The sequence below is a fragment of the Talpa europaea genome, assembly GCF_964194135.1.
Source record: "Talpa europaea genome assembly, chromosome: 13".
NCBI classification, from domain to species: domain Eukaryota; kingdom Metazoa; phylum Chordata; class Mammalia; order Eulipotyphla; family Talpidae; genus Talpa; species Talpa europaea.
In genome coordinates, this window is record NC_140080.1 from 67,985,768 (window position 1) to 68,013,765 (window position 27,998).

The 27,998-nt window shown below is 37.9% G+C and overlaps 1 protein-coding gene across 2 annotated transcripts; it reads left to right on the forward strand.

Moving 5' to 3' along the window:
- Positions 1-435: 435 nt before the first annotated feature.
- RNF138 (ring finger protein 138) lies at positions 436-27,997 on the forward strand (the record flags this gene model as incomplete). Of its 2 annotated transcripts, XM_084252312.1 has the most annotated exons (7): positions 436-620; positions 13,324-13,489; positions 14,968-15,083; positions 23,075-23,131; positions 23,836-23,947; positions 26,111-26,218; positions 27,929-27,997. In XM_084252312.1, 7 exons carry the CDS (start codon positions 511-513, stop codon positions 27,995-27,997), a joined length of 738 nt encoding a protein of 245 aa, XP_084108438.1. The 2 variants fall into 2 exon arrangements, with proteins under 2 accessions (XP_084108438.1, XP_084108437.1); XM_084252311.1 differs by lacking the exons at positions 13,324-13,489; positions 14,968-15,083 and having other exon boundaries at positions 511-620.
- Position 27,998: the final 1 nt, after the last annotated feature.

The window sequence follows — 27,998 nt, forward strand, 5'->3', positions numbered from 1 at the left end:
GGGGCTGAGGACGGGCGGGGGTGGGGAGAAGGAGTCTGAGGAAAAGCCTGGGAAAGGGCGGCTCGAGGCGGAAAGCGGGCACGAGGCGGGGCCGCGTCCGCGTAGAGCAGCAGGTAAGGGAGTCGCCTCAGGCAGGAGCCCGCGGCCCGCGGCCGCCCTGCCGGGCCAGAGGGCCAGTCCTCTGCGCTGCCCGGGCGTGAGCGGAAGCGAAAGGGAGCCCAACTGCCGGTGTCTCCGCCGCGGCCTCCCGCCAGGCGCCGCCCTCCACAGCCCGGGCCCGGCGGGAGGCGCCACCCGGGGCGCCCACCCTGGCCGGGCGCGTGCGGCCTGGGCGTCCCGGCGTTCGGCCCCGCCCCGCCTCGGGCCCCGCCCCCTTCCTGGCACGAGCCGCTTCCTGACGCGATTCCCCTCCCCCTCCGGGCTCGCGCAGGGAGTCGGGCCCCGGGCCGCCACCGCCACCTCGGCCGCTGCCGCCAGCGCCGCCAGCGCCTTGATCCCCCATCCCCCGCCATGGCCGAGGAGCTCTCCGCGGCCACGTCCTACACCGAAGATGATTTCTACTGCCCCGTCTGTCAGGAGGTGCTCAAGACGCCCGTGCGGACCGCGGCCTGTCAGCACGTGTGAGTAGACGCGCCCTCCCCGCGCGCCGCCGGGTGGTCGTTTAGGCCCGGCGTGCGGCCCTGGACCCCCGGCCGCGGCCTGCGGGGCGCCCCGGGGCGCGGAGGGCCGGTTCCGGTTGCTCAGAGCCCGGGGCAGCCCGGCTTCCGCGCTCCGAACCGGCGTGCTGCCCCCCGCCCCGCCGCCGGCGCGCCTGGCCCCCGGCTTTCCCCGGGTTTCGCGCCGGGGGCGGTGACCAGTCTGTCCCCGCGAGGTCTTCTGACCCCGGAGACTCCTCCGCTCTCCTCCAGGCCCGGGAGGAACTGCAGGGAATGTGGAGCCTTTTTGTTTCCTAGCAACCTGCACGAAGACTGGGGTGTCGAGTGTCAAAACCGGCGGAAGGGTCCGCTCGCCCCACTCCCTGACCTGGTTTGCTTTAAAGTTTTCCCTTCTTCTTTCAGAATCTTGATGCGGCCTTTCCAGAGCTGAGGGCAATTTATAACTTAAGCTTTCAGCGGAGCTTCACAGCCCACCTCGAAGGTGTTTTTGTGTCCTTCAAAATTCAGAACATATTCGAATGGTCTAGAATGAGTTTTCTTATGTCAGAACTGACAGGATATCCGGGTATTAAAGTGATAGTTTCCCTTTGTTTTACTCTTCTGCTTATTATTTGGTTACTAGGAGGGTGGAGATTAAAAAAGGAAGACAGTTACAAAAGAAATGAACTGGGTGGGAGGAACACAAAAGGATTAGGTGAGAAGGTATAGTGCTCTTTGACTTGGCGTGTTTATAGGATGAAATTGGATTATATTGTAGACTGGTAGGGTGTCAATGAAAATTGTTGGAAGGAGCTCTTCTTGTAAAGGTATGTAGCACTTCTCACAAACCTGGCTGCTGATCAGAGTCCCTGGGGAACTTTTAAAGTAAACATACCAATTCCCAGGCTACATTCCAAGCTTATAAAAAAGAATTTCTGGCAGGTAAGGCCTGGAAATCCTTATTTGAATAAAATTATTGTCAGGCTTGAAAGTTCTAAATAACTGAAAAGAATTGAGCAAGTTTCCAAATATGTTTATTTATCGTCTTTATTTTTTTCAGAGAAGGAAGTTCTATATTTTGTAGGGAATAGGGAATGGATTGAACTTTGGGTTAATCAGAAATTTCATTGCAATTATTTGATGTCTACTCTTTTTTAAAGGTTTATGCATACGAGAACTGGGGTGCAGGCCGAGATATGGTGGAATAAAAATTAAAAGGGGGGATTGTAACAGGGTGATCCCCAGGAAAGGGGGAGGTTCCCTGCCCCACCCAAGGGAGGGTGGAGCTGAGCAGGAAGAGGAGAAGCTGAAGAAGAGACTGAGGAAGGAAGCAGGATGGAGCCAGGAGACCTGGAGGAGGCGCATGGAGCCTAGAGACATGTGAAGAAACTGCGCTTGTCTTTTGGTCGTGGACTGGGTGACACAGATGTGGGTGAGACCCGTGGGGAGGTGACAATGGCAGCTTTTATCTTGATGTTGATTTTGCTCTTTTCCTTCCGGGCTTGTCCGGTTGTTTGTGACCCTTTTCTGTGGGTCCCCACTGGAAGATGCTTTAGTCTTGTGGCAGGCTTTGGGGCCTTGCTCTGGGCCAATCCCATTTGGATGGACTTTTACCCACGAGGGGACGGGTAACTTTGGGTGCTTCATTTAGAAACTAGACTCTTTGCCTTACCTGTATTGTTTCCTAGTTTTATTAAAGTTCCTTCCCATTAAAGTCTCCTATGTTTTGTGTTGATGCGGCGGATGGCAGAACCCATTTAGAATAGACAGGTTTGCGGGGCTTGGGCTACCCCTCTTCCTGTCCTATAACAAGAGAATTCACCAGAGAGAGAGTGGGGAGCAGAACAGGCAGATTGACTGAAAATATACTGCTGAGGGGATCAGGGGGTGAGACAGGACAGGTCTGCTGCGCCATGTGGGTAGCTCCCTGGCTGGCCAGGGTTGGAACTCATGCTGCAGAGGCTGCAGATAGCTTCACAGTGCGGTGCTTAACCCCTTGCGCCACCAGGGAGGCCCTATGTCTACTCTCTTTACTCATCTGTGAACTTAATTGTAATGTGTGCTTTATTCCTGTACTGTGGTGTTCATACTAGCCTAGTTATATATTTGCTGTTTAAGAGAGATAATAGCAGTCTGAAATTCCTTTATTTGATGTGACATGCAAAATGTTAGAAAAATATTTTGTGATGTCTTGTTTTCAGACCTTTAATCTGTTAGTATTCTAACTTTGTCTTGTGTTGATGGAGGAAAGAAAGAAAGAAGTGCAAAGTGAGAGGAAATAGGTCTTTTTTTGACAGAATCATTACAATTATTACCCTTTGGGTCATTGACCTCATAGAACTCATTGTAATTTTAGCTCCCCTGAAAGTTCCAGGCAATGTGCTCTTTTTTTTTTTTTTAATAGAGGCATGTTTTATTTATTTATTTATTTGTTTGTTTATACATGCACTGGGTACAGTCAGAAGCACGGGAGGGTGAGAGAATTCACCAGAGCCAGCGCAGGGAGCAGAGCAGGCAGAAGGACCGAAGTACACTGCTGAGGGGAGCAGCGGGCAGCAGCACAGGTCTGCGCGCCATGCGGGACCCTCCTCCGGTGGCCGGGGAGCAGCCGGGGATCGAACCGGCGTGGCAGAGGCTGCGGGCAGCTTCGCAACCCAGCGCTCAACCGCTGCGCCACCGGGGAAGCCCAGGCAGTGTGCTCTTGAACTGTTCTCCTAAGCATTCCTCTGACCTTGTGGGACATTTTAAATTGGTCTGTGTATTTGGCTTGACCTCAAGGCTATGGAAAAGAGAGTGGAGACAATCTGTTGAGGACCTTTCTCAAATCAGTTCATTGGACTTGACTGTGACCAGACTAGATGTGGGAAAAAATGAAATATAGAGCAGATTTTGTTGATGATCAAAGGAATGTACTCTTACTACTGTTCTAGCACTCTCCTCAATCTTCTGCCATTTGTTCCTCTGCTTTTCCACTCCTTCCCCTCCAAGGTATATAAGCATGGTTGCTCTCAGGTTCTGGCTAAACAATGAATTGAAGAAGGCAGAAGGGGGGGAAAGTTTTTTTAAAAGGGGATGGTTAGTGGTGGAAAAAGGTCTTGATTTGACTAGAAGGAGTTTATTGGGAAATGTTTTAAATAACCTAGTTTACTGGGTCATTTATTCTCACAAAGGACAAACCCGTGCTTTTCAACAAATTTATATTTAATTACAAAATCAGTTTTTGAGGGCCTCCATGGTGGCACAGGTGGTTAAGATGCAACTTGTGAAGCTCTCCACAGCCACTACAGCACAAGTTCGATCCCTGGCCGGGGAGCTACCCACATCTCGCAGCAGACCTCTCCTGCCTCACTCCCTGCTCCCCTCAGCAGTGTATTTCAGTCATTCTGCTTGTTCTGTTCCCCACCCTGTCTCTGGTGAATCCTCTCACCCCCTACACCCTGTCTCTGGTGAATCTTCTCACCCCCCACACCTCTGGCCTGTACTCCAGTTCTTGTATGCATAAATAAAATAAATCTTTAAAATCAGTTTTTGATTCATGCATAGTGAGAGATAATCACTGTGGGTCTGTTTAAAAATAAAATTTTTATTCTCTTCAAGACAGCAAAGGATTTGCCTATTCTGGTCAGAAGAGGAAATTCACTATTATTAGAACAACTTCACCAAAATATAAATTTTTGTTTAATCCTCGTTCATTTCTTTGAACAACAAATTGTTGAATGCTTTTTCTGTGTCAGGTACAGGGACTACAAAGTGCTCTTTCTCTGTGTAATGGAGACTATTACATAGTGTAATGGAGAAAAAGCTTGTATGTAAGTTGATTGATTGGGAAGAGATATTCATAGATAATTTGTGTGGTCATTGAGAGCCCACACAAACTGTTACAATACTAGACCAGCTTATCATAGGGGAGATTTCCTAAAGAAGTAATACCTTTTGTCATAATTGATATGTTGGGGAATATCCTGATTTAGGCTTATAATATGCTGAATCAAGGAAGGATATAGATGATGACTGTATCTGGACCACAAAGTTTGGCTGGAATCAGAATGTGTGTGGCAGAGAAGGAGCTTAGAGATTCTGGCAGGAACTTCTGTGTAAGCCAATTTAACTCCTTTTGAAAGCCTTGGAGACCTATATAATAATACTTGACAGGGGAACTGCCTGGTCACATTTCAGTTTCAGAAAGTTTACATTGTTAATGGAGTCGGAGCTTGGTGGTGGTGAGGAGACTAGAGAAGAGGCAATTGCTGTGTCAGAAGGAAATGGTATGAACCTGAATTAAGGTAATGATAGAATGGAGAGAGATTTCTTGACTTTTTAAGGCGATTGTATGAGATTTGATGACTGTGCCACATAGTCAAGGTTATATACATAGATCTGGATTACAGAGAGCTGAACCTATGGATGGCTGTAATTGCAGAGGGAAATATACAAATTAAAAGAGCTGAGCACCTAGAAAGAATAAAGTTCTGGAGAGTACCTATGAAAATATAGAGTGAAGATAAGTGCAGCCTGAGTAGGAATGGTCAGGATAGGAAGAAAATTAGGATAGATTATGATAGTGAAAACCGAGATATTTAGGAAAGAGTAATCAGCAATATCAGATACCGTAGAGTGGCAGATGAAATATTTTCAAAAGCATGTAAAGCTTAATTAAGAATACTAAAGTTGAGAATGTCCTCAAAGTAAAGTTCAGAAGAAGGTACAGATTGGTATAGTGGTAAAATATTTATCTCTTACAGTTTCCCTTTTTACCAAACCTCCTTTCTTCCCTGTTTGGAATGGTCAAGGAAATAACTGTTAAGGTAAACTCCCATCACTATAAAAATTACATATAATGACAAGTTAATGCCTTGCTAAACCCTGAAAAACTGGTATCTCATCTCTGATTTTAGGCATCTCTGTAAGTAGGCATCTTTTAAGATGAACTAACATAAATCAGTTTCCACTTCACATTAGCATGAATTTGTATGCTTCTCTATTGATCTGCCTTTGAGTTTTTATTTCTTATAATCGAACAGCTTTATTGGTATTTTGCTGTTTGAGCAATTGTGTTCTAAATATGTACTTTCAAAGTTTCTTTCCTACAGCTTTGTTGTAATTTTGAAAGGCAGGCATCTTTTTTCTTAAGATTTAAAAACTTTATCCAAATTCTCTCAACATTTAGTTATTTATAAAATGACATTATTTTTAAATGAACTGTGCTATTTGTTTATATAACAATATTAATTTTAAGTCCCAAGACTAACCTAAAATGTCTGATTAAAAAAAAAAAATTCTGATGTGATTTTGGTTATAGATTAGGAAAAAAAATAATGTTAGGCTTTTCTTTCTTTATTTATTTTTAAAAAAGATTTATTGGGCCTCCCCGGTGGCGCAGCGGTTGAGCGCTGGGTTGCGAAGCTGCTCCGCGGCCTCTGCGGCGCCGGTTCGATCCCCGGCTGCTCTCCGGCCACCGGAGGAGGGTCCCACATGGCGCGCAGACCTCTCCTGCCGCCCGCTGCTCCCCTCAGCAGTGTACTTCGGTCCTTCTGCCTGCTATGCTCCCCGCTCTGGCTCTGGTGAATTCTCTCACCCTCCCGCGCTTCTGACTGTACCCAGTGCATGTATAAACAAAACAAACAAGCAAACCAGCAAACAAATAAATAAAGCATGCCTCTATTAAAAAAATAAAAATAAAAAAGATTTATTTATCTATTTATTTATTTATTTATTTATACAAGCACTGGGTACAGTCAGAAGTGTGGGAGGGTGAGAGAATTCACCAGAGCCAGAGCTGGAAACAGAATAGGCAGACTGATGAAATACACTGCTGAGGGGAGCAGCGGGCAGGAGAGGTCTGCGTGCCTTGTGGGACCCTCGCCAGGGGCTGGGGATTGAACCGGTGCTGCAGAGGCTGCGGGCAGCTTCACAGCCCAGTGCTCAACCACTGTGCCACCAGGGGAGGCCCCAATGCTAGGTTTTTAATGTTATAATCAAGGGCCTCCATGGTGGCACAGGGGTTAAATTCTCAGCCCTATAAAGATATCTTCAGCAACTGCAGCAGGAGTTCAATCCCAGGCCAGGAAGCTGACCCACATAATCTCTCCTGTCTACCTGCTGCTTCCCTCAGCAGTGTATTTCAGTCAGTCGGCCTGCTCTGTCCCACACTCTGTCTCTGGTGAATCCTCTTACCTTCTGCACCTTTGGCCTACACCCCAGTTCTTGTAAGTATAAATAAATACAATCTTTCAAAAATATCAAAAGCATAATACTGGGAAAGTTGTTTTTCTTTCCCAATGTTTGTTGATCAACCTTATACTGGATAAGAACAGAAGCTCATCTGGCGTTTGCTGGTTTTAAGTTGAGAGAAAGTTAAGATAACCTTTTAAGTTGTGTCAAAGTAATGCACTATTCCCAAAGGTGTATGGCTCCTATGATACGTGAAAATAGTTTTAATAATCTTAATTCCTTTTTCATTCCCTTCTGCTTTGTTTTGAAATAAGGTTTATCTAGCAAATTCAAATAGTCAAGCCAAAGGACATTGAGGAATGAGTTTTATATCTGAAAGTGTACTTGGTGGTACAGAGGAAGGAACAGTAGAATCAGAGATAAAAAAGACTTGACTAATTTTCCTTTGTACCTTTTATAATGAATCATTATCATAACATTTTTGGAATCAAATGATTTAATTAATTTTATTCTCACTGGTTAGACTGTAAGCTCTTTGAGACACCAATCCTGCTTTGCCTTTAACTTAGCCTTTCACTGCTCTGTGCATTCAGTATTGAGTAAAGGAATGAGTGACTGAGTGAATGTTAGTGTTGCCAAAATCTAATTTGGGAGACCAGAGCTGTCTCTTGGTAGACTCATTTAACTCCTTTCAAAAGCTCATTTTCTTGTTCATAAAGCAGGGGATAGAGACATACCTGTTTCAAAGGGTTTTTGCAAGGATCAGATGAGGTGGTAGTGTTTGTCATCATCATCTTTATCACCTTCTGTATGTATTTTACATGTTTCACAACCCTTTAAAATACAACATTGTTATCCTAGTAGTTACAAAATCTGACATGAAATATGTTAAATTATTGCTCTAAGTAGAAATCTGTTTCAAGTTTCTCCATATATCAAGGAAATTATTGTGAATAAAGAATATTGTATTTCATAATTTCAAAGAAACAAAAGGGAATAATATTGTCTCCATAATAATATTGCCTTATATTTCTTTCCAGAGATGTTTATAAACAAGTTCATAAATACTGTTCATGTTTTCCACCCAAAGAATGACACACTATATGTATTCTTTTGTGCTTCACTATTTTTGTGTTATCTTTAGATACATAAAGGACATTTTTGGGGTGGGGGTGTGTATAGCTTTTATTCATTCAATGAGTGAATGTCTTTTGTTTCAATGCTACTGTAGATACTAGCAGTTATGTTACAGGACAGGGAGAGGGGCAGCCCAAACCGGGCAAACCTGCCTATTCTAAATGGGTTCTGCCATCCGCTGCATTAACACAAAACATGAGACTTTAATGGGAAGGAACTTTAATACAACTAGGAAACAATACAGGAATGGCAAAGAATCTAGTTTCTAAATCAAGCACCCAAAATCAAGCACGTGGGTAAAACTCCATCCAAATGGGATTGGCCCAGAGCAAGGCCCCAAACCCTGCCACAAGTCTAAGGCATCTTCCAGTGGGGACCCACAGAAAAGGGTTAGAAACAACCAGACAAGCCCGGAAGGAAAAGAGCAAAATCAAAATCAAGATAAAAGCTGCCATTGTCACCTCCCCAAGTCCATGACCAAAAGACAAGCGCAGTTTCTTCACGTGTCTCTAGGCTCCACGTGCCTCCCCCAGGGCTCCTTCTGGCTCCATCCTACTTCCTTCCTCAGTCTCCTCTGCAGCTTCTTCTCTTCCTGCTCAGCTCCACCCTCCATTTGGGTGTGGCAGGGAACCTGGAAACTCCCCTTTTCCTGGGGACCACCCTGTTACAGTTACAGTATAGTGTTCAATAAAATATGAAACTCCCTGACCTCATAGGACATTGTCTTGTGTTCTAGTATTCCATTGTTTAATGTATCATTTTTTATTTATCCAATCTCATTGATAAATATTTACATTGTTTCTAATCTTTTGCTGTTACAAATAATCCCACAATGATTAAATTTTTATAAATACCATTTCACATGTGAGAGATTTTCCTCTCTCACAAGTGGAATCACTGAATCAAAGGGAATTTGTAATACATGTCGCATAGGGATGATTACAACTCTAGCAAAGTGTTCCATACATGTAAGTTAATCATGGCTTTGATTTTTAAGGACTATGGATTATATTTTTGGGTTAAAAGATTTATAGTCCTTGGATTAGATTAAAGTAATATGACATACATTGCTTTAACAAATACTGACTGCCTACTAGGTGTCCAACCCGGTAACACAGTGATGAACCTGTTAGGGTTGGTGATGCTGAGACAGATTTAAATTCAAATAAACACTCAGAAAAGCATGGATTTATAAACTCGGGTTCTGAGAAAGAGTATAAAGGTGGTTGAATAGGTGGGTAGAAGATAGTCAAAGGCCCTTTTTTAAGTGTTAGTGTTGCCAAAATCTAAGTGATGTGTAGATGTTAATTTGTGGAGAGCTGGTTTTGTGTCTAGAATAAACTGGGGAGAAGAAACTTTATGGGCAAAGACCCTGAGGTAGAAGGGAACATATAAGGCCTTGTATTTTAATGAAGCGGCATCTCTTAGCCTTAAGGCTTTTAGAGATTTCTTAACTTTATACTATTTTATTTTCAGTTCCCTCATCTGTAAGATCAGGGAACTCTTAAACAATAATTTGTAAAAATTCAAGATACTATAAAGTTTCTGGAATCTTATATTAAATTTTGAGTACATGAAATCAATAAATACCATGTTTTTTTCAGACTAATCAAAAAAAGCTATTAGTGCTATCTATTTTTTTTAAAGATTTATTTATTTATACAAGCACTGGGTACAGTCAGAAGTGCGGAAGGGTGAGAGAATTCACCAGAGCCAGAGGGTAGAGTGGAGCAGGCAGATGTACTGAAATACACTGCTGAGGGGAACAGCGGGCGGCAGGAGAGGTCTGCGTGCCATGTGGGACCCTCGCCGGTGGCTGGGCGTTGAACCGGCACTGCAGAGGCTGTGGGCAGCTCAGTGCTCAACCGCTGCGCCACCAGGGGAGGCCCTATTAGTGCTATTTAATGTGTATCTGTATTCCATCATCTTCGCCAAACTGTTTTGTTTTGCTAATTCAAAATAGTATCTCTAAGTTACATTAAAATCTATTTCATTAGTTGCTAGCAAGGCTATGCACATTTTTCCATATTAGATTTTTTATATACTAATTTATAATTTTAATACTCAGTATGTTCTAGCTACATTTATGATCTGCATTTTGTAGACGCATTTTTAAGCTCTGGAAATTATGCTTACTCTGTCTTTTTTCCTTTTTTCTCTGTCTTTTATTGCCCAGTTTTGGGGCCTCTTGAGCTAGGGCTCTTATGACATTTGCTTTTCCCTTTTTCCCTAGCAATTCTTCTTCTTCTTTTTTTTTTAATTTTAGCAATTTTTGTTTTATTTTAAGCCTGGTTAGAAGATAACATTAATTTGGCTACTTTTAATATAATCATAATATAATTACCCTTGGTTTTACTATAATTTGGTTTTTAACAGAAAGATGCCTATAAGTGTCCAATACAATGATTTTTTTCCCCCAAAGTGAGCACACAACCATGTATTCTCAGAGCACCCACATAGAGCAACAGCTTTCCCAGTACCCTAGAAACTCCTTGAATTCTCCCTTCTCCAAGGAATGTATCCCGTTTCTTATAGTACTATTCTTACTATTCTTACTTTTTAACAATATATATTTTGTTAATATAGTTTTACCTGCTTTTTGTGTTTTATACAAGTAGAGTCATGCAATTTGTACTCTTGGTTTTAACTTCTTTAGCTCAAATTTTGTTCATTCATAACTGTTGGATGAAGCTGTAGCTTTTCATCCTCGAAACAGGTATACTGTAGTTTTCATTTTGTGAATATGCCACAGTTTGTTTATTCATTCTTTTTTTGGTAGGCATTTGTATAGTTTTTAGCTTTTCATTATAAATAATGTGGCTTAGAATTCTAGGAAATCTCTTCTGATCTTATATGCAGTTCTGTCAGGTATACACTTTAGAGCAGAATTATTGGGCTATAGAAGATAACCCAAACAGTGTCCAAGTGATCGTATTCGTTTTTCAAATGACTGTCAGTTTACATTGCCATAGCATCACACGCAGGTTTAGATTGGTTCACATCTTCTCCAACATTTGATATTTTCCACCTCTTTTACTTTAAACATTCTAGTGGGTATGTTGTGTTATCACATTTTTACTGTTTTAATTATTGAAAAGGTAATTATTTTGATACTTTGCTCTAGTTTATCTCCTTCCTTTAAAGTTTTTGTGCATTTAGTTTTAAAAAATCTTTGATGGTCTATGTTTATATATAATTATTTGTAGTTATTAAATTACCCAGCACATTAACTAATTTGCTTGCTAATTGTTAATATTTTGCTTTACTCCTTCATTCAACCAACCTTCATTTTTTTGCATGGTTATCTCCTTGTGATAAATTTTGCTAATATGAACTTTTATTACAATTTTTAATTCCTTTTTTAAGGAAGGTTTAGCTTCATAAATTCATGATAGTTTTACCATGGTCTCTGTAGTTATTCTTTTTGGTAGCTTATTATTAGTCTTGGTTTCTGTAACACGACTTAGTTTGTTTTTTCTTTCTCTGTCTCTTCTCTAAACTCCTTTAAATGTTCCTATTACTCTAGATTGTTTCTTTAGTGTTCTTACCTTATATGCTCACCATATTCCCTGCTTCCCCCTAATGTCTAGAATCATATTTCCAGTTGCTTAGGGGATATCATGCATTAAGATTTTTGCAGGTGTTTTAGACTTGCATTTATCTTCTAGGTTAAAAACACCTATCATTCTCATTTTCCCACAAGTAATTGTCAAAAAATTCTGTTGAATTTTTTTTTTAACATAGGAAGTTGATTTCATACAGTCACAAACAGTGGGTGGATTTGTCTCTTAAAATAGGGATTCTTATGTCCTGTCCCTCCTCCCCACCTTAGTGCAGACTGGATCATGGTCTAAACTATTGTTCCAGTTAGTCTTGGTTTTATTTTTTTGGTCTGACTCCTCCCTTTTCTTTTCTAGTTCCTCTGACTAGAGAATGCAAACACTGACAAATAATTTAAATAATTTTTTTTAATTCAGAATTCATAAAACAAAGACAAACTTTCAGTTTTTAATTTCAACAAACTGACAAATGACAGCTTTTGTAACATTTATATTTCTGAAGTTATTAAAGTTCTAAACGGCACTAAAGCTTTTGTAACTCTCTCTTAAAGGATTTTGTTAAGTGTTGACAAATTGTTATCCAGAAATGTAGAGCACTTATTTCCTTATATATCCTCTAACACTAGTTATTATTATTTTTAAAACTAGTATTTAGTTTGACAACAGAATGATATCTTGTTTACTTTGCATTTGTTGATTCCTGGTTATGGTGAATATTTTTAATGTTAAATTTATGTATTATTTGGTAATTGTTTCTCAGGCTACCTTAATGATATAACCTACTTTTTATCAAGCTCTTTCCTGTCTTCACAAATATTGTGATAAACATTTTGCCTATTACCTATTTTAATCTTCTAGGCAACCCTATTAAGTATTGATACTGTTATTTGAACGAGGAAACTATTTTACAGGGAATTTGACTTTGTATTTGACTGCTACATAGTTAGAAAGCTTAGATTCTGTGATCCATTATTAAACTAGTCCCTCTCAACTTTTTTTATTATTGCTGAGAGGATTGGTTTATTTATAGGGGATTGGATTAAATATATAATTATTCTAGAGCAAAGAGAGATGGCTATGATTTATCAGGTTTTTCTGAAAGCAAAATGATTAAGTTTGATATTTGGTTGGGTTCGGAGAGCAGAAATAATAATTTAGTAAGTTTGGTTCTATTTAGAATGTTTGGTTATAGATGTTTACATTTCAAAGAGTTCTTAAATAGTTCTCAAATTAATGCTCTAGTGCACACTCTTGTGGTGGATTTTCATGTTTCCTGATCACATAAATTTGGGTAACAATTATGCTTTTCTTAGCACAGGAACCTTCTAAGATTTGTTTATGCTAGAATTTCCCAAATGAATTTGTGCACTATTCTGTGGTAGACCTATTCACATTTAAAGTATATTAGTTTGACAAAAAACCTGATGTGGTTTGTCCTCTCATTTTATTTGGTGAAGAAATGGAGTTCCACTGTGGTTAATTGTGTCACCTAAGGTCACATAGCTAGTAAATGACACAGGACAAGATCCAGTTATTCTTGTGTATTATATTCTTCTGATAATGTTACATAATATGAATATTATGTTAAAAAGTTGTAAAGCAAATGTGAGTGTAGTTTTTTCATTATTTCTATCTAGTCCAGTGACTAAACTAAGTCTTATGCTTTGAAAAATACATGTAGTTTTTGCAATTCTGAGATGTATATACATATGAATAACCTCATTTAGCATGAATATATAACCATAATCATTTGTGTTTAATAATAGAAATGAAAAGAGTACCATTTCCTATAGTTAATATGTCACAAATGTTTGGTTTAGTTTCTGTAGAAAATGTTTCCTGACTGCAATGAGAGAAAGCGGAGTACATTGTCCCCTCTGTCGTGGAAATGTGACTAGAAGAGAAAGAGCATGTCCTGAACGGGCCTTAGACCTTGAAAATATCATGAGGAAGTTTTCTGGTAGCTGCAGATGCTGTGCAAAACAGGTAGAGTAAATGTGACATAGTTCTTAAAGTCAGGTTCCTTAAAGTCAAGTGAAATTCTTTGCTTTTTCTTGGTGGGTTCTGTTTTGAAGAGAAAGGAATTATTTTGGTTGGGAATTGGGTAAAATAGCCCACAAATCTGTGACTTATAAATTTGACTAGTTTGTAAACTTACTGAGAACAGAAACCAAAAGATACAATTTCTGAATTTGTCATAATTTTTACCATGGTACTTTTCTCAAAGAAATTTCTCAGTTATTATTAAATGAATTAAATGAGTCAGTTGATACTTATTTAACTCATTAAAATTCCATTAGAAATTCAACCCTTAGATAAGTTTTCTGATGGTAGCATTGTTATTTCAGTTTTTTTTTTTGAAAGATTTATTTATTGATTTATACAAGCACTGGGTACAGTCAGAAGCGCAGGAGGGTGAGAGAATTCACCAGAGCCAGAGCAGGGAATAGAAAAGGCAGAAGGACCAAGCACACTGCTGAGGGGAGCAGCGGGTGGCAGGAGAGGGAAGGGGAGCAGCCAGGGATCGAACCTGTGCGGCAGAGGCTGTGGGCTTCGCAACCCAGCGCTCAACCGCTGTGCCACCGGGGAGGCCCTGTTATTTCAGTTTTATACACAGAAATGAACCAAATGGATTTATGTTGTCAAGGAACTTTTCTAGTTGCCCTTTTTAATTGTATTTATGTATTTATCTAAGAAATCACAAAATATTAGGTTGATGACTTTGCTTAATTTTTAAGGAAAAAGTAGGAAAATCAAATATTGGCAAAAACTGCTATTAATTCTCCAGTTTGTATTTTCCTTATACTGTTATTTGATGAGTGAATGAAATGATGAAGGGAAGTTAGACTTGGAGTCTATCTATGTATTTATGGATTGATTATTGCCACTTTTTTCAAACAACTAATAAAGCCTGAGCAAAACCAGTTGCTATTTCATGCACTCACATAAGTCAGATATGCTTTTCCATCTCTTTGAGGAAATTGTTAACTGACAGGGCAGTGGAGTGAAGTTGCAAAACACACTTCAGAAATTCTGGCTCTCTTCCTCAGTGTGAAACTGAAAAATGCCCAAGTGTTAATCTGGGAACTTACTTTTTTAAAACTGTTTTCTAAATTTGCTAGGTTGCTGTGAAATAAATAGGTATATACCCTAAAACATGAGGTAACCTCTTAATTATAATTTTACTTTTTGTCTACTAATTTTCTGTAATACTATATTTCAAGCTAAAATTACTAATGTTTTTTACTGAGTCTGTGGGTGGATGGACCTTTCTCCATTGTCTCTGCATATAAAGGATAGAAAGTTAAACCTTTTCAGCTCTGTTTACTAAAAAAGTCCAAAAAACTTGTTTAAATGATGTATTTAGTTACCTATTTTTGATTTTTTTTTTCTCATGTTGACAATACCTCAAATCATAGGAGTTTTAAATTAAGTCATATTACATTTTAATCAATAACTTACAGGTTAAATTCTACCGCATGAGACATCATTACAAATCTTGTAAGAAGTATCAAGATGAATATGGTGTTTCCTCTATCATTCCAAACTTTCAGATCTCTCAAGATTCAGTAGGGAACAGGTAAGCAATATTTACCGTAAAAAGATAATTTGGGGATGAGGGGTATCCTTTTATTTTTTTAATTTATTTATATACATTTTACATCATCATCATTTTTGTACAGTGTTTGCTTTCTCCTCTCAGGTGCAGTCCCTGTAAAATTTCCACCACCAATTCATCTGTGTACCATCACCATAGTCCCTTATGCCCTTCCCTCCCCTGTTTTGAGCCCTCTCCCCTGCAGAATGTCTCTGATTTATAGTTCCATTTTAATTTTGTTTTTTAATTTATTATTATTTTTTTCCCCCTGATCCCATATTTCATTCCCCTACATTCCTCCTATAAGTGAAACCATTCAATATTTTTCTTTTTCTTTCTGGCTTATTTCACTGAGCATAATCCCTTCCAGCTCCATCCATGTTGCTGTGAATGATATGAGTTTATCTTTTTTTGATTGCTGAGTAGTATTCCATTGTATATATATATACCATATCTTCTTGATCCAGTCACCTATTTTTGGGCATTTGCGTTGTTTCCATATCTTTTGTTGTAAGTAGTGCTGCAGTAAAAATAGGGGTACAGGTATTCTTTTTTTTGTTTTTAAAGATATATTTATTTTTAAAAGCACTAGGGTACAGGCCAGAGGCGCGGGAGAGTAAGAGAATTCACCAGAGACAGAGCAGGGAGCAGAACAGGCAGAAGGACCAAAGTACACTGCTGAGGGGAGCAGTGGGTGAGACAGGAGAGGTCTGCCTCACCATCTGGGAATCTCTCTGGTCAGCCAGGAATCAAAGCATGCTGCAGAGACTGTGCACAGCTTCACAGCGCTGCGCTCGACCTGCTGTGCCACTGGGGAGGCCCTAGGTATTCTTTTGAATCAATGTTTTTGTGCCCTTTGGGTAGATACCTAGGAGTGGAATTGCTTGGTCATATGGATGCTCCATTTTTAGTAGACTAAGGAGCCTCCACACAGCTTTCCATAGTGGTTGGACCAGTTTGCATTCCCATCAGCAGTGCAGGAGAGTTCTTTAAAAAGAGAATTTTTATAGTTGAAATGGAATTTGTTAATGGAACTGTGGTAAGCTGTTTTTTTGTTTTGTTGTGTGTGTGTGTATTTTTAAGTAAATTACCAATATCTTCTCCCAGACTGCAGGTTGTTATTTTGTTTTTGTGATGGTTTCTTGTGAGGTCTACAAAGCTTTTTATTTGATGTAGTCCCACCTGTTTATTTTTTTAATATTTTTTAAAAGATTTATTTTTATTTATGCATACAAAAACTGGGGTGTAGGCCAGAGGTGTGGTTGGTGAGAGGATTCACCAGCAACAGAGTGGGTAGCAGAACAGGTGGAGTGACTGAAATACACTGCTGAGGGGAGCAGGGAGCAAGACAGGAGGGGTCTGCTGTGCCTTGTGGGTCAGCTACCTGGCCTTGAACTCAGGCTACAAGAGTGGTAGCGCTGAGATTTAACTCCTTGGCCACCAAGGAAGTCTCCCCACTTGTTTAATTTTGCTTTTTTTCCCTTGCCATTGAAGTTGCATCCCAAAATACATCTTTGCAGTTGATATTTAGTAGTATAAACCCAAAGTTAGATAGAATTAGAAACAACTGACAAATTAATAAAAATTTTAAATTGTCATATATCAGTTGGAGTTAGAGCATTTGTCTCCAAAAGTTTGCTTGACACATGTGAGATTGAATCTGGGAAATCAACTTCCTATGAAACATTTTAGATTATGTTATTTAAATTATTATTTCTTAGAAATAATTATTTCTAATATTTTTTGAATAATATTTCAAATAATAGATTATCTCTTAGAAATAATATTTCTAAAAAATACATGTTTCTAAGAAATTTCTAAATATACATTAAGAAAATATACATTTACTTAGAGTTGAGAGTTGATGGCTGTTTTCTTTTGCAACTGAAATTAAATTGAAAACTAGAGAAAATCCTTTTCAATAATATATTTGCAAACTAGAAAGTCCTAGTTTGGTTTTCGGTTTAATGTTTTTGATGTCTGAAAAATAGTGTTTATTCTGATAGTAAAATGACATGAAAGTGATACTCATTGGTATTAAATTCTATCAATCTCAGTTTTTTAAAAAAGTTAGGTTTTGTCTTGATTTGTATCTTACTGAGATCTATCTTTAAACCGTTATTTTTTATTTTTTTATTTTTTTTTAGAGGCATGTTTTATTTATTTGTTTGTTTGTTTGTTTTGTTTATACATGCACTGGGTATAGTCAGAAGCACGGGAGGGTGAGAGAATTCACCAGAGCCAGAGCAGGGAGCAGAGCAGGCAGAAGGACCGAAGTACACTGCTGAGGGGAGCAGCGGGCAGCAGCAGAGGTCTGCGCGCCATGCGGGACCCTCCTCCGGTGGCCGGGGAGCAGCCGGGGATCGAACCGGCGCCGCGGAGGCTGCGGGCAGCTTCGCAACCCAGCGCTCAACCGCTGCGCCACCGGGGAGGCCCTATCTTTAAACCTTTAAAACTTAAACCTTTTTTTGTATCTTAAACTTTTTAATGAAATTTATTTTACACAGAAGAATGGCCAAAATGCATATGTGGCTTAAAAACTAGTGAAAAACAAAGTACCAGTTACCCATTAATCCAGGTCAAAAACCAAAAAATCCAGAATACTTTTCAGCACCTAAAATCTGCATGTGGGGGCCTCCACTGGTGGCACAGTGCTTGATTGCTGGGCTGCGAAGTTGCCCGCAGCCTCTGCAGCGCCGGTTCAATCCCCGGCCATCGGGTGAGGGTCCCACGTGGCGTGCAGACCTCTCCTGCCGCCCGCTGCTCCCCTCAGCAGTGTACTTCGTCAGTCTGCCTGTTCTGCTCTCCGCTCTGGCTCTGGTGAATTCTCTCACCCTCCCGTGCTTCTGACTGTACCCAGTGCTTGCATAAATAAATAAATAAATCTTAAAAAAAAAAATCTGCATGTGGATCTCAATCCATTTGAACCCCATATTCCCAGAGGTGATCACTGTTCTCTTTCTTAGTTTACCCATTCCCTTCCTTTTCTTATTATCACACATGCAGTTATTCCTGAGTTTTAAAAAGCTCAATAGCAAGCACAAACGTAGTTACATAAGAAAAGGCGGTAATGATGCTGTTATAGAAAGGCTCCTAGGAGACAATATGTTAAGCAGAGTTTTCAAGATATTATTTTAGTAGCATTTCATTTCACATGTTGCTGATAGTTACCATTCTTATACAATCATATTGCAGTTACTCCTCAGCTGAAACTGGTCTAGTAAAGATCTTTTTTTTATATTATTGTTTTTAATTTTTATATTATTGTTTTTAATTTTTAAATTTTTTTTTAATTTTTAATTTTTTATATTATTGTTCATTTTTAAGCAATATTTGCTTCCTCCCACCCCCTCAGGTGTAGTTCCCATAGAGTTTCCTTCACCAATGCACCCATGCACCATCACCTCAGTCTCCTGTGCTCCTCCCTCCCTCGCTCCAATCTCTCTCCCTTCTCCTCCTCTGCATTATGTCTCTGATTTATAATTGTCTATTTTTGCTTTTTTGTTTTGTACTGTTACTGTCAGTTTTTTACACTGATGTCTTATTTGGTTCCCCTATATTCCCGCTGTAAGTGAAAACATCCGATATTTTTCTTCTCTCTTCTGGCTTATTTCACTGAGCATAATTCCTTCCAGCTCCATCCACGTTGCTGCGAATGGCATGAGTTTATCTTTTTTGACTGTTGTATAATATTCCAGTGTGTGTGTGTGTGTGTGTGTGTGTGTGTGTGTGTGTGTGTGTGTATCTATATCACATCTTCTTGATCCAGTCATCTATTTTTGGGCATTTGCGTTTCCAGATTTTACTTATTGTAAATAGTGCTACTATAAACATGGGGGTACAGGTGATCTTTTTGAATCAATGTTTTTGTGTCCTTTGGGTAGATCCCTAGGAGTGGAATTGCCGAGTCATAGGGTAGCTCCATTTTTAGTAGACTGAGGGACCTCCACATAGCTTTCCATAATGGCTGGACCTGAAACTGGTCTAGTAAAGATCTTTAGTAGTTTCTAATGGCATCATCTGCAAAATTTGTTTAATTCTCATTTGGACTGCTTACTGTCTTTAGATATAATTTGGATGTAATCTTGTTATTTTAAAAATTGCCTTATATTTCTTCGTCCTTGAGTTTCTTTTATTATTACACTTTTGCTAGATAGTAATAACCCAACAATTTGCTGTTAACCCAATAAATTATTCTTTCTTGCATGGATGGTGCTTGTTTTGTTCAACATTTGGGTCCCCCCCCCCCCAGGAGATATGCTCCTTTCTTATTCCCTTAGATCCAATTGGTTATCAGTACTATTGATTCATAATAATAGTATTGCTCATCTGTGCTTTACTTCTATCCTTCTTGTCACTTTCCTAGCTCAAGCACTCACCATCTCTCACTTGAACTATTATAGTCATCTTTTAGTTGGGGTCCTCCTCTAATCTGTCCTATGTGCTATTACCACAGCAACATTTTAGAAGTGCAATTTCTTTCCCTAAACTTATACCTTCCTCCCTGTACTGTTTCAGTGACTTTCCATGACCCCATAGTACTGTTTCTCTTCCTGAGTTCTGTGGACCAGAAAAGGCTCTGTGAATTACCTAGCCTGACAAATTCTTTGTGCATGTGCTTTTTTCTGGAGAGAGAATGTCAAGATTTGCAAGGAGTCCCATGTTCTAAAATCCTAATTTATAAGACATAATCCCTTATTCGAAAGCCCTTTTTGATCTGACACTTGCCTTTCATCTTAGCTTTGTTTGTTTCTTGGCTACCATTTTACTTCAGTATATGTCTTGACCATGTTGAATTATTTGTGCCATATTCTTGCCATCTTTGAGAGCAGTGTAACTTTTTTTCCCCCCTGACCTCCCTGCAGTATAACTTAGTGGTTGAAAAATGAAGGCTTTTAGCCAGTCTGACTGTTTTTGTTTTTTTAGGGTTTTTTTTTTTGGCAGTCATTTTTTTTAAGATGGTAGGAAGTTTAAGATATGAAACCAGCGTATATAGTCAGGATCTTGGGAGGGAATAGTATGTTCAAATTAGGTAGTCTGAAGCAAATTGAGTAAAAGGAACTATTTTCTACTAGTGTAGGGCATTTGGTATACTGTGTGAGCAGTGTATAGAAAACCACAAGGGATAGTGATATGTTCTGGGTCTGCTGAAAGCAGGGAGAGGAGGAAGTAGGTTCCAGAATGCTTGGAGAAAGAAAGCTTTATGAAGAAGATAGTTCTAGAGGGCTATACATGACAGTCAAGGCAGTTTTACTGAGAAGGAGTTGAGGGGATAATTATCCTAACTAACCTTTTGTTTCGCCCTCCAAGTCCCCTGATGGACTGAACCCATCTGGGGAGCAGAGAAAGGAACCTATTGATGCAGGATTAGTCTTAGTACAGAAGACATGGTGAAAAATGGAGGAGAGAAGATTTGCAAGGGCAGAATCCTAATAAGGATTTGTTAGTAGCCAAATATATTGCAATATATTATATACTGTATTCCATAGTTTCCAAATAACCCAATAGAAAGAAGAAAACATCCAGTATTTTTTTTTTTTAAAGATTTATTTACTCATACATACAGGAACAGGGGTATAGGTCAGACATGTGGGAGGGTGAGAGGATTCACCAGAGACAGAGCAGGGAACGGAACAGGCAGACTGACTGAAATACACTGCTGAGGGGAGCAGTAGGCGAGACAGGCGAGGTCTGCTGTGCCATGTGGGTTTCTCGCTGGCCTGCCGGGATCGAACTGGCACTGCAGAGACTGTGAATAGCTTCACAGCGCTGCGTTCAACCACACCAGGGGAGGCCCACATCCAGTATGTTATTAACAGTATCTATAATATTGTAAACAAAGTAGTTCTTACCAAGGAAGACAGATATTGCTGATATTAAAGAAATGATACAGAAATGATTTTTCCCATTGATTCTGGAAAGAAGACACTGATACAGTAAACATCGTTCTTGTTTTAAATGCAAAACACTGTATAGGCCATAGTTTAAAGACCTTTAGTGTAGGCTATCATAATGCCTTACTGCAGTTTATTCAAGTTTTTCTTCCAGGGCTTTTCTCTAATACTTCTGACATAATCTAGATGTGGTAGTAGAATGGACAGGATCTGAAAATTCAGGCAGTTGTCTGTGAAGATTAGCTTATTTAATTTAGCATAATGTCAGGTTCACTCATTGTCACATTTGCAGATACTGTTCTAGACTGAATAATATGCCATGGTATGTATATATCACATTTTAAAATTCATTCATGTCTTTGTTTATTCATTCACAAAATTGTTTCCTCATCTTGGCTATTGTGGATAATATTGCAGTTAATATCAGAGTGCTAATATTCCTTTGAGATTTGGATTTCAGTGCTTTTAGATAAATACCCAGAAGTGGGATTACTGCATCCTATGAGTAGTTTTAATTTTTCTGAGTAACCTCCTTACTATTTAAATGGTGCAAAAATATACCATTTTTGATTCCAACCATAAAATGTACAAAGGTTCTAATCTCTACATCCTCACCAACACTAAGGTCTTTGTTTTTTGGTATTAACTATCATAACAAGTGTGAGAGAGTATCTTGTGGTTTCAATTTGTATTTCCCAACGATATTGAGCATCTTTTCATATAATTGTTTGGCTGTTTGTTGACCTTCGAGAAATGTCTCTTAACAGTTTTTAGTCCCATTTTGTATTGAATTATTTATTTCTTCATTATTGCATTGTAGGAGTTCCTTATATTAACCCTTTGTTTTACATGAGGTTTGTAAATATTTTCTCCCATATGTTGCTTTCACTCTATGGATTGTTTCTTTAGTTGTGCAGAAGCTTTTTAGTATGATATGGTCCCACTTGTCTTTTTGCTGTTTTATTGCCTGATTGCAACTATCCTTGTTCAGTCTTTGGCTATTTTTGTTATTAATTATATATCATGTTTTATATGTATGTGTCTATAAACGTAATATTTATTGTCATTCTTATATTGCTTTTTATTATCATGCTTGAGAAATCCTTTTCCACATCAGTGTTCTAAAGATATTCCTTGGTATTTTAAAGCTGTACTTTTCATATTTATTTTGAATGTATAATATGAGGTAGGAAAATTTTACCCATGTCATTAACCATTTTTCCAGTATTATTATTAAACCACTCTTTTCATAATGCCCTACAAATCTGTTCTTTTTTGTCAGTTCATTTGTTTATTTTTCTAGTACCATGCTATCTTAATTATTAAGGCTTTAACAGCAAGTCTTGGTATCAGGCAAGTTTCCTCATTGTTTTACTTATAAAATTGTCTCTGTTATTCTTGACTCTTTGCTATTCTATAAGAATTTTAGGATCGGATTTTTGAATTTCCCAAAAATTCCTGTAGAGATTTTGATTAACAGCATTATAGAGGTTGAATTTATTGAAACCATAGATAAATTGGGGGAGAATTGGCATTGTATATAATACCTAAGTGATAATCCCCGTATAGAATGCCCACTCTTCCCCACTGCTGCATGTGATACATGACACTCTGGCTTGGGTACTGAGTGAGGACGTCAAGTTTTTCTGTATGTTAAATGTTGGAAAGCCTAGGTCCTTTTTGGAAAATACAAGCATAATGAATGTTTCAACTAATTTCTCCACTTTGGAGCTCACAATCCTAGTTACAAAATCAAAATTTATTTATAAATTTTTGATTCTGCCTTAGCATTCAAAAGCTTACTGGTCTAGGTAGATTATTCTGCAGAATTCTGTATCTCCTATACTTTTGTGATTGCACGTAAGTTAATATTAGAAGATGTGAATAAAGACCTATTAAACAGTCATCAGAATTTTATTTGGAAAGTAATTAATGCCATAGTTATTTAATAGTTCAGAACTATTTGAAATTTACACTTATAAAACAAATTCAGAGTATTCACTAGCATTCAAGTTAATGAATCTGGAATATACTTTATTACTTCAGGTGTATTAACTTTCCCCCCCTCTGCTTCTTAAGTAATAGGAGTGAAACATCCACATCTGATAATACAGAAGCTTACCAAGAGAATACAAGGTAAACTTTTGACAAATTTGCTATTTTAGTAAATAATATCTCACTTTATAATAACATTTTTAAATTAAATTTTAAAAATTCATTTAAATCATGCTAGAACTTAGCAGTTTAGAAATAAATGATGCATTTGCTACTTGTATTGATCACATGAAATTAGCAGAATTTATAGCTATCCTCTTTCACTGTGGTCAGGTTTCTTCCATGCATAATTCAGGTAGAGATACCAATATTCATCTGTCCATTGCTGAAATTTAGAAATACTAAAACCCAGGAATGCATGATCCTCAAAACATTTTGAAATGTTAATCATTCTGACAATCTATTCTTTTGTTTTTCACTTTAGCTATGAATTTTGTATGTTTGATTCCTAGTGACTGATTAAAGATAAGATGTTGATGGATATGGATGTTTTTTAAGTTTTTAGTTCCTAGATTGGGTTTCTAAACTGGGACCCACAGGATAGTTAAAAATTTAAGAGCTAAACAGTGACCTCTGTTGGCTTCACACAAATAACTGATTTAAATTGTTTGGACCTAACTGCTTAATGAATAAAAAACAGATTTGCATTTAGTTTTATTTTGGCCTAGAAGGCACAGTGAAAAAATTTACTGAGACACTAAAGGTAACTGGTTGAAAAATAGGAACACGTCATATTTGTGTGATAATTATGGATTATGTGTACTTTATTTAAAATTGTTTTATAGTTCTTCTGGACATCCCACCTTTAAGTGTCCCTTGTGTCAAGAATCAAATTTTACCAGGCAGCGTTTACTGGATCATTGTAACAGTAATCATCTATTTCAGATAGTTCCTGTGGTAAGTACATATGTTTCAGATGATCTTCTGCTTATGGGTTCGATTTATTTTACTTCCCTACAAGGGAACATGTTTATTTAAATTTGGATCTGGCATTATTATAAGATAGATTTTTGTCAACAGGAGACTGATAACTGTGATACAAAATGAGATATTTAAAATCTATTAACTCATTTTGAAAAAGGGAGATGTGAGGGTAAAGGAAAACAGCCTAGTGAAGAGTGAAGTAATGAAAAATGAACTAAGGACTCTTTACTGAAGAGTGGCAGAATCATTCTATTGGGACCTCTCAGGTTTTTGGAATTTGATCAAGTGATTCTGCTCAAGTGAAAGCAGCACCTGTAAGAATAAACTCGTATGTATTCTTTTTAAGTTTTTTATTGCGGTTTAATTGTTATATAAAATCAGTAGGTGTTTTTAATTGTGTCCTTGCCAAATCCATTTTACAAATGGATAAAACAAGGAAATAAAAGAACCGTACACTCTATTTGATGCATATATATATTTTTAGGGTGTATAAGAAAGTGGTAAGATTTTTAGATGCATGAGGGAGATAGAGCCGAGTGCTGGATTCCAATATTGTGTTAATGATCCTATAATTCCTCATTTGGATCATGAGTTTCACAGGTAAGTGATTTCAGCTGTGAATGAAACAGGAAAAACTGAGCTAGAAGAGATACTTCCCCTTTAGCTGTCCATTTTTATATAGAAATATTTTTTCAGAAATAGGAATAGAAGGAAAATACTATATGTAAGGATTGTAGCTATTTCTAAGCAGGTTTAGTAGGAATACTAGAAAAAAATTATAAAATAATGTTTTTTAGTCTGTTGAGCATGACCATAAACTCTTACATAACGCTAAGGAAAGACATACCACCTACTTTTACTAGGAGAGGGTCATTTCCTGTTAAATTACACTGCCAAACACGTGTCCTGGAGAAATCCCAATATTTAAGAGATTTTATTTGTTTAATATTAAATTAGCAGATTTTTGTTTTCTGTATTTGTAAAGGCCGGACTGGGCACAGTACAGGTTTTCTGATCCCATCAGACCGGGTAAAGGAGGAGTCAGAGTCCTCAGTGGCTTTTTTGCAGGTCTTTTATTGGGGTTCACCAGGCATATGGCAGGCAGGGGTGCTGGCTGGGGGGCTGGCAGGCCTCCCAGCCCCCAGCAAGTCTTCATTCTATCTGGGCTCTCTAGCGTTCGTTCTGCTGCTTCTCGGCTTCTACTGCTGCTTCTACTGTTGCTGCTACTGCTTCTACTGCTCCTGGCGTCCCCGTGACGCCTCCCTTAAAAGCACAGTCTTAGCGCAGGTGAATCCCATCTACCTAGGCCCACACCCTATTCCAGGTGCCCGCCATCAGGCATGCATTCAGGACAAGGATCCATCATCTATCCTGATGGCGGAAGGGCAGAAAAGCCTGATATTTTCTTTACCCTACAGTTTTATGTTCAACACATACCATAAACTTTGTCTAGAGTTCAGTTACTAGAATTCCTTTTTATTTCGTAATCATGTCATCCTTTAACTTTTAAAGATATATTTTAAGGAGAAAATTTAAAACCTTTATTATACTTTCATTTCATTTTACTTATAGATGAAATTAAGCTAATAATTATATCATGGTTCTTGTGTGGTTCAAGTGAGATTTTTACACACTGATCAATGATAACTATCATTGGTTAATAACTTAATAGAAATGGTGTTAATAAAGACTGTATATAGTGTTTATGTTGAACTGTATATAGTGTTTGTTTATTTTACGTAATAAAATATGTAAGATCTCTTCATTGTGTTGTGTTAGATTAGTATAATTTAAGGTAATTTGGCTGGGAAATGATCTATCTAATCATGGAATTTGGTTTTTTATATCAACATGCAACTATAAGCCAGAGACACACTACGGGGAGGGAGAGGGGTAGGAGGCATTACGGTCAAAATAAGGGGGGTGGGAATTGTATGGGGACTATAACCAAGATGAAAAAGCATACATTGTGTAAAAATGAAAAATGATGTAAAAAATATATAAAATAAAATATTAAAAAAATTCTTTTTGTGTAGATGTTTATGGTAACATAAGCCTGTATCGTTTTAATACCTTCAATAATTGCAATGTTTGGTTATTTTCATTATTATTTTTTTAAACATTTTGTTTCTATAGACGTGTCCTATTTGTGTATCTCTTCCTTGGGGAGATCCTAGCCAGATTACTAGAAATTTCGTTAGTCATCTAAATCAAAGACATCAGTTTGATTATGGAGAATTTGTGGTAAGTGAATATTTCAGGATTAAGAAAGTATTGTTTAAATATTTAATAAATTAATCTCTTCAACCTAGACTTGATTTTAAGGCTAGCTGCTGTGTGATACTGGATGAATATAGAGAAGATTCTATTGCTTTTATAATACAGAAAAATTTTGACTTGTAGAAGTAGTAACAGTTGAATTTACTGTCCACCTGTACTAGAGAGATAATTAATCAAGAAAAAACAGGCTTAACATATTAGCAAAATGATTATTTATATGGAAACTGTCTAGATTCATGGGAAAATTGTACCTATTAGTGAAGTAAAATTGGTACAATAGATGGAATATGTGTTTCTCACAGTATACTGTACTTATTAAATCCACTGTAATAGATTTCTCATATTTAGCATGTTAGACATTTTATTTTTTTAAATGAAGGAGTTTAATTATCAAACAGTGTTAGGTTGAATGGTAGATTCTGGACTTAGCTGACTGCTTTAACAGGATGAGCAAGGGTAATTTATAAAAAATGCACCCCCAAAATAAAATGAGGTTAATTTCTTCCTCCCAAATGTATCATAATTTTTAAAAAAATTAATGACTTTTGTTTAATTTAATCGTGAAATGCATTTTTTTCCAACTTCAGTCATTAAAACCTTATCTAATTCGATTAATCCTGACAAAGAAAGGCTGATACTTATTTTCCAGTGTAGGTAAGCATAGGCATATGCGATTCAAATATCTAAAATTCAGATGTGCTCCCATACAATGTTTTATGAGGAAAGTGTAGATTATTCTTAAATTCTTTTTGTGAGAACCGTATATTTGGAAAAACAAAAATATATGCATATATATATTCTAAAGATTTATTTTATTTATTTTTGCATACAAGAACAGGAGTGCAGGCCAGAGGTGTGGGTGGTGAGAAGATTCACCAGATACAGAGTGGGGAACAGAACAAGTGGATCTACTAAAATACACTGCTGAGGGGAGCAGCTGGCTAGACAGGAGAGGTTTGCTGCACCATGTAGGTTAGCTCTCTGGCTGGGGATTGAACTCATGCTGTAGTGGCTGGCGATAGCTTGATAGCGCTGAGACTTAACCCCTTGTGCCAACAGGGAGGCCCCAAAAATATATTTGTGAACCACTATAATTGTCAGATTGTTTTATCTTGCTACAGAAAAATAATTTAATTATTTAGTTTGTCAAGTGGTAAAGCCTTTTTTTAAAGCTAACATATAGGACATGAGAGATAGCAAATAGAGTTTTTTAAATTGAATGGTAATATGACTAAAATTGAGTGAACTCTAGACTTTACCTTCGATTTATGGTTAAGAAGCTATTATTCAACTGTTAATTCATTAAATGCTTATTTTCTTTAAAATGAATTTAACTTTGGATGTTTGACATTCTTGTTTAAAGATGACATAAAATTTATCACTCAGGATTATGAGTTATTCTTTTAACTAACTGTCAGGCACTGTAACTCAGATTTCATTCTGATATTGATCCTCTCTTTTGCTTATTAATTATTCCTAAATGATTACAACCACACTTAATTTTTCATTGAAATTTAGGTATTTACATCTTACATTTTTAAAGGACCATACGTGTTTGTAACATAAACTCTTTCAATTATTTGTAATATGTATCAGCATGTGTAATGTATTGGGCAGAGCATTGAGTGGAGAAGTGTGCTTTCCCTAATGACATGTTAATGTTACTGTTTTTAGAATCTTCAGCTAGATGAGGAAACCCAATATCAAACTGCTGTTGAAGAATCTTTTCAAGTAAATATCTGAA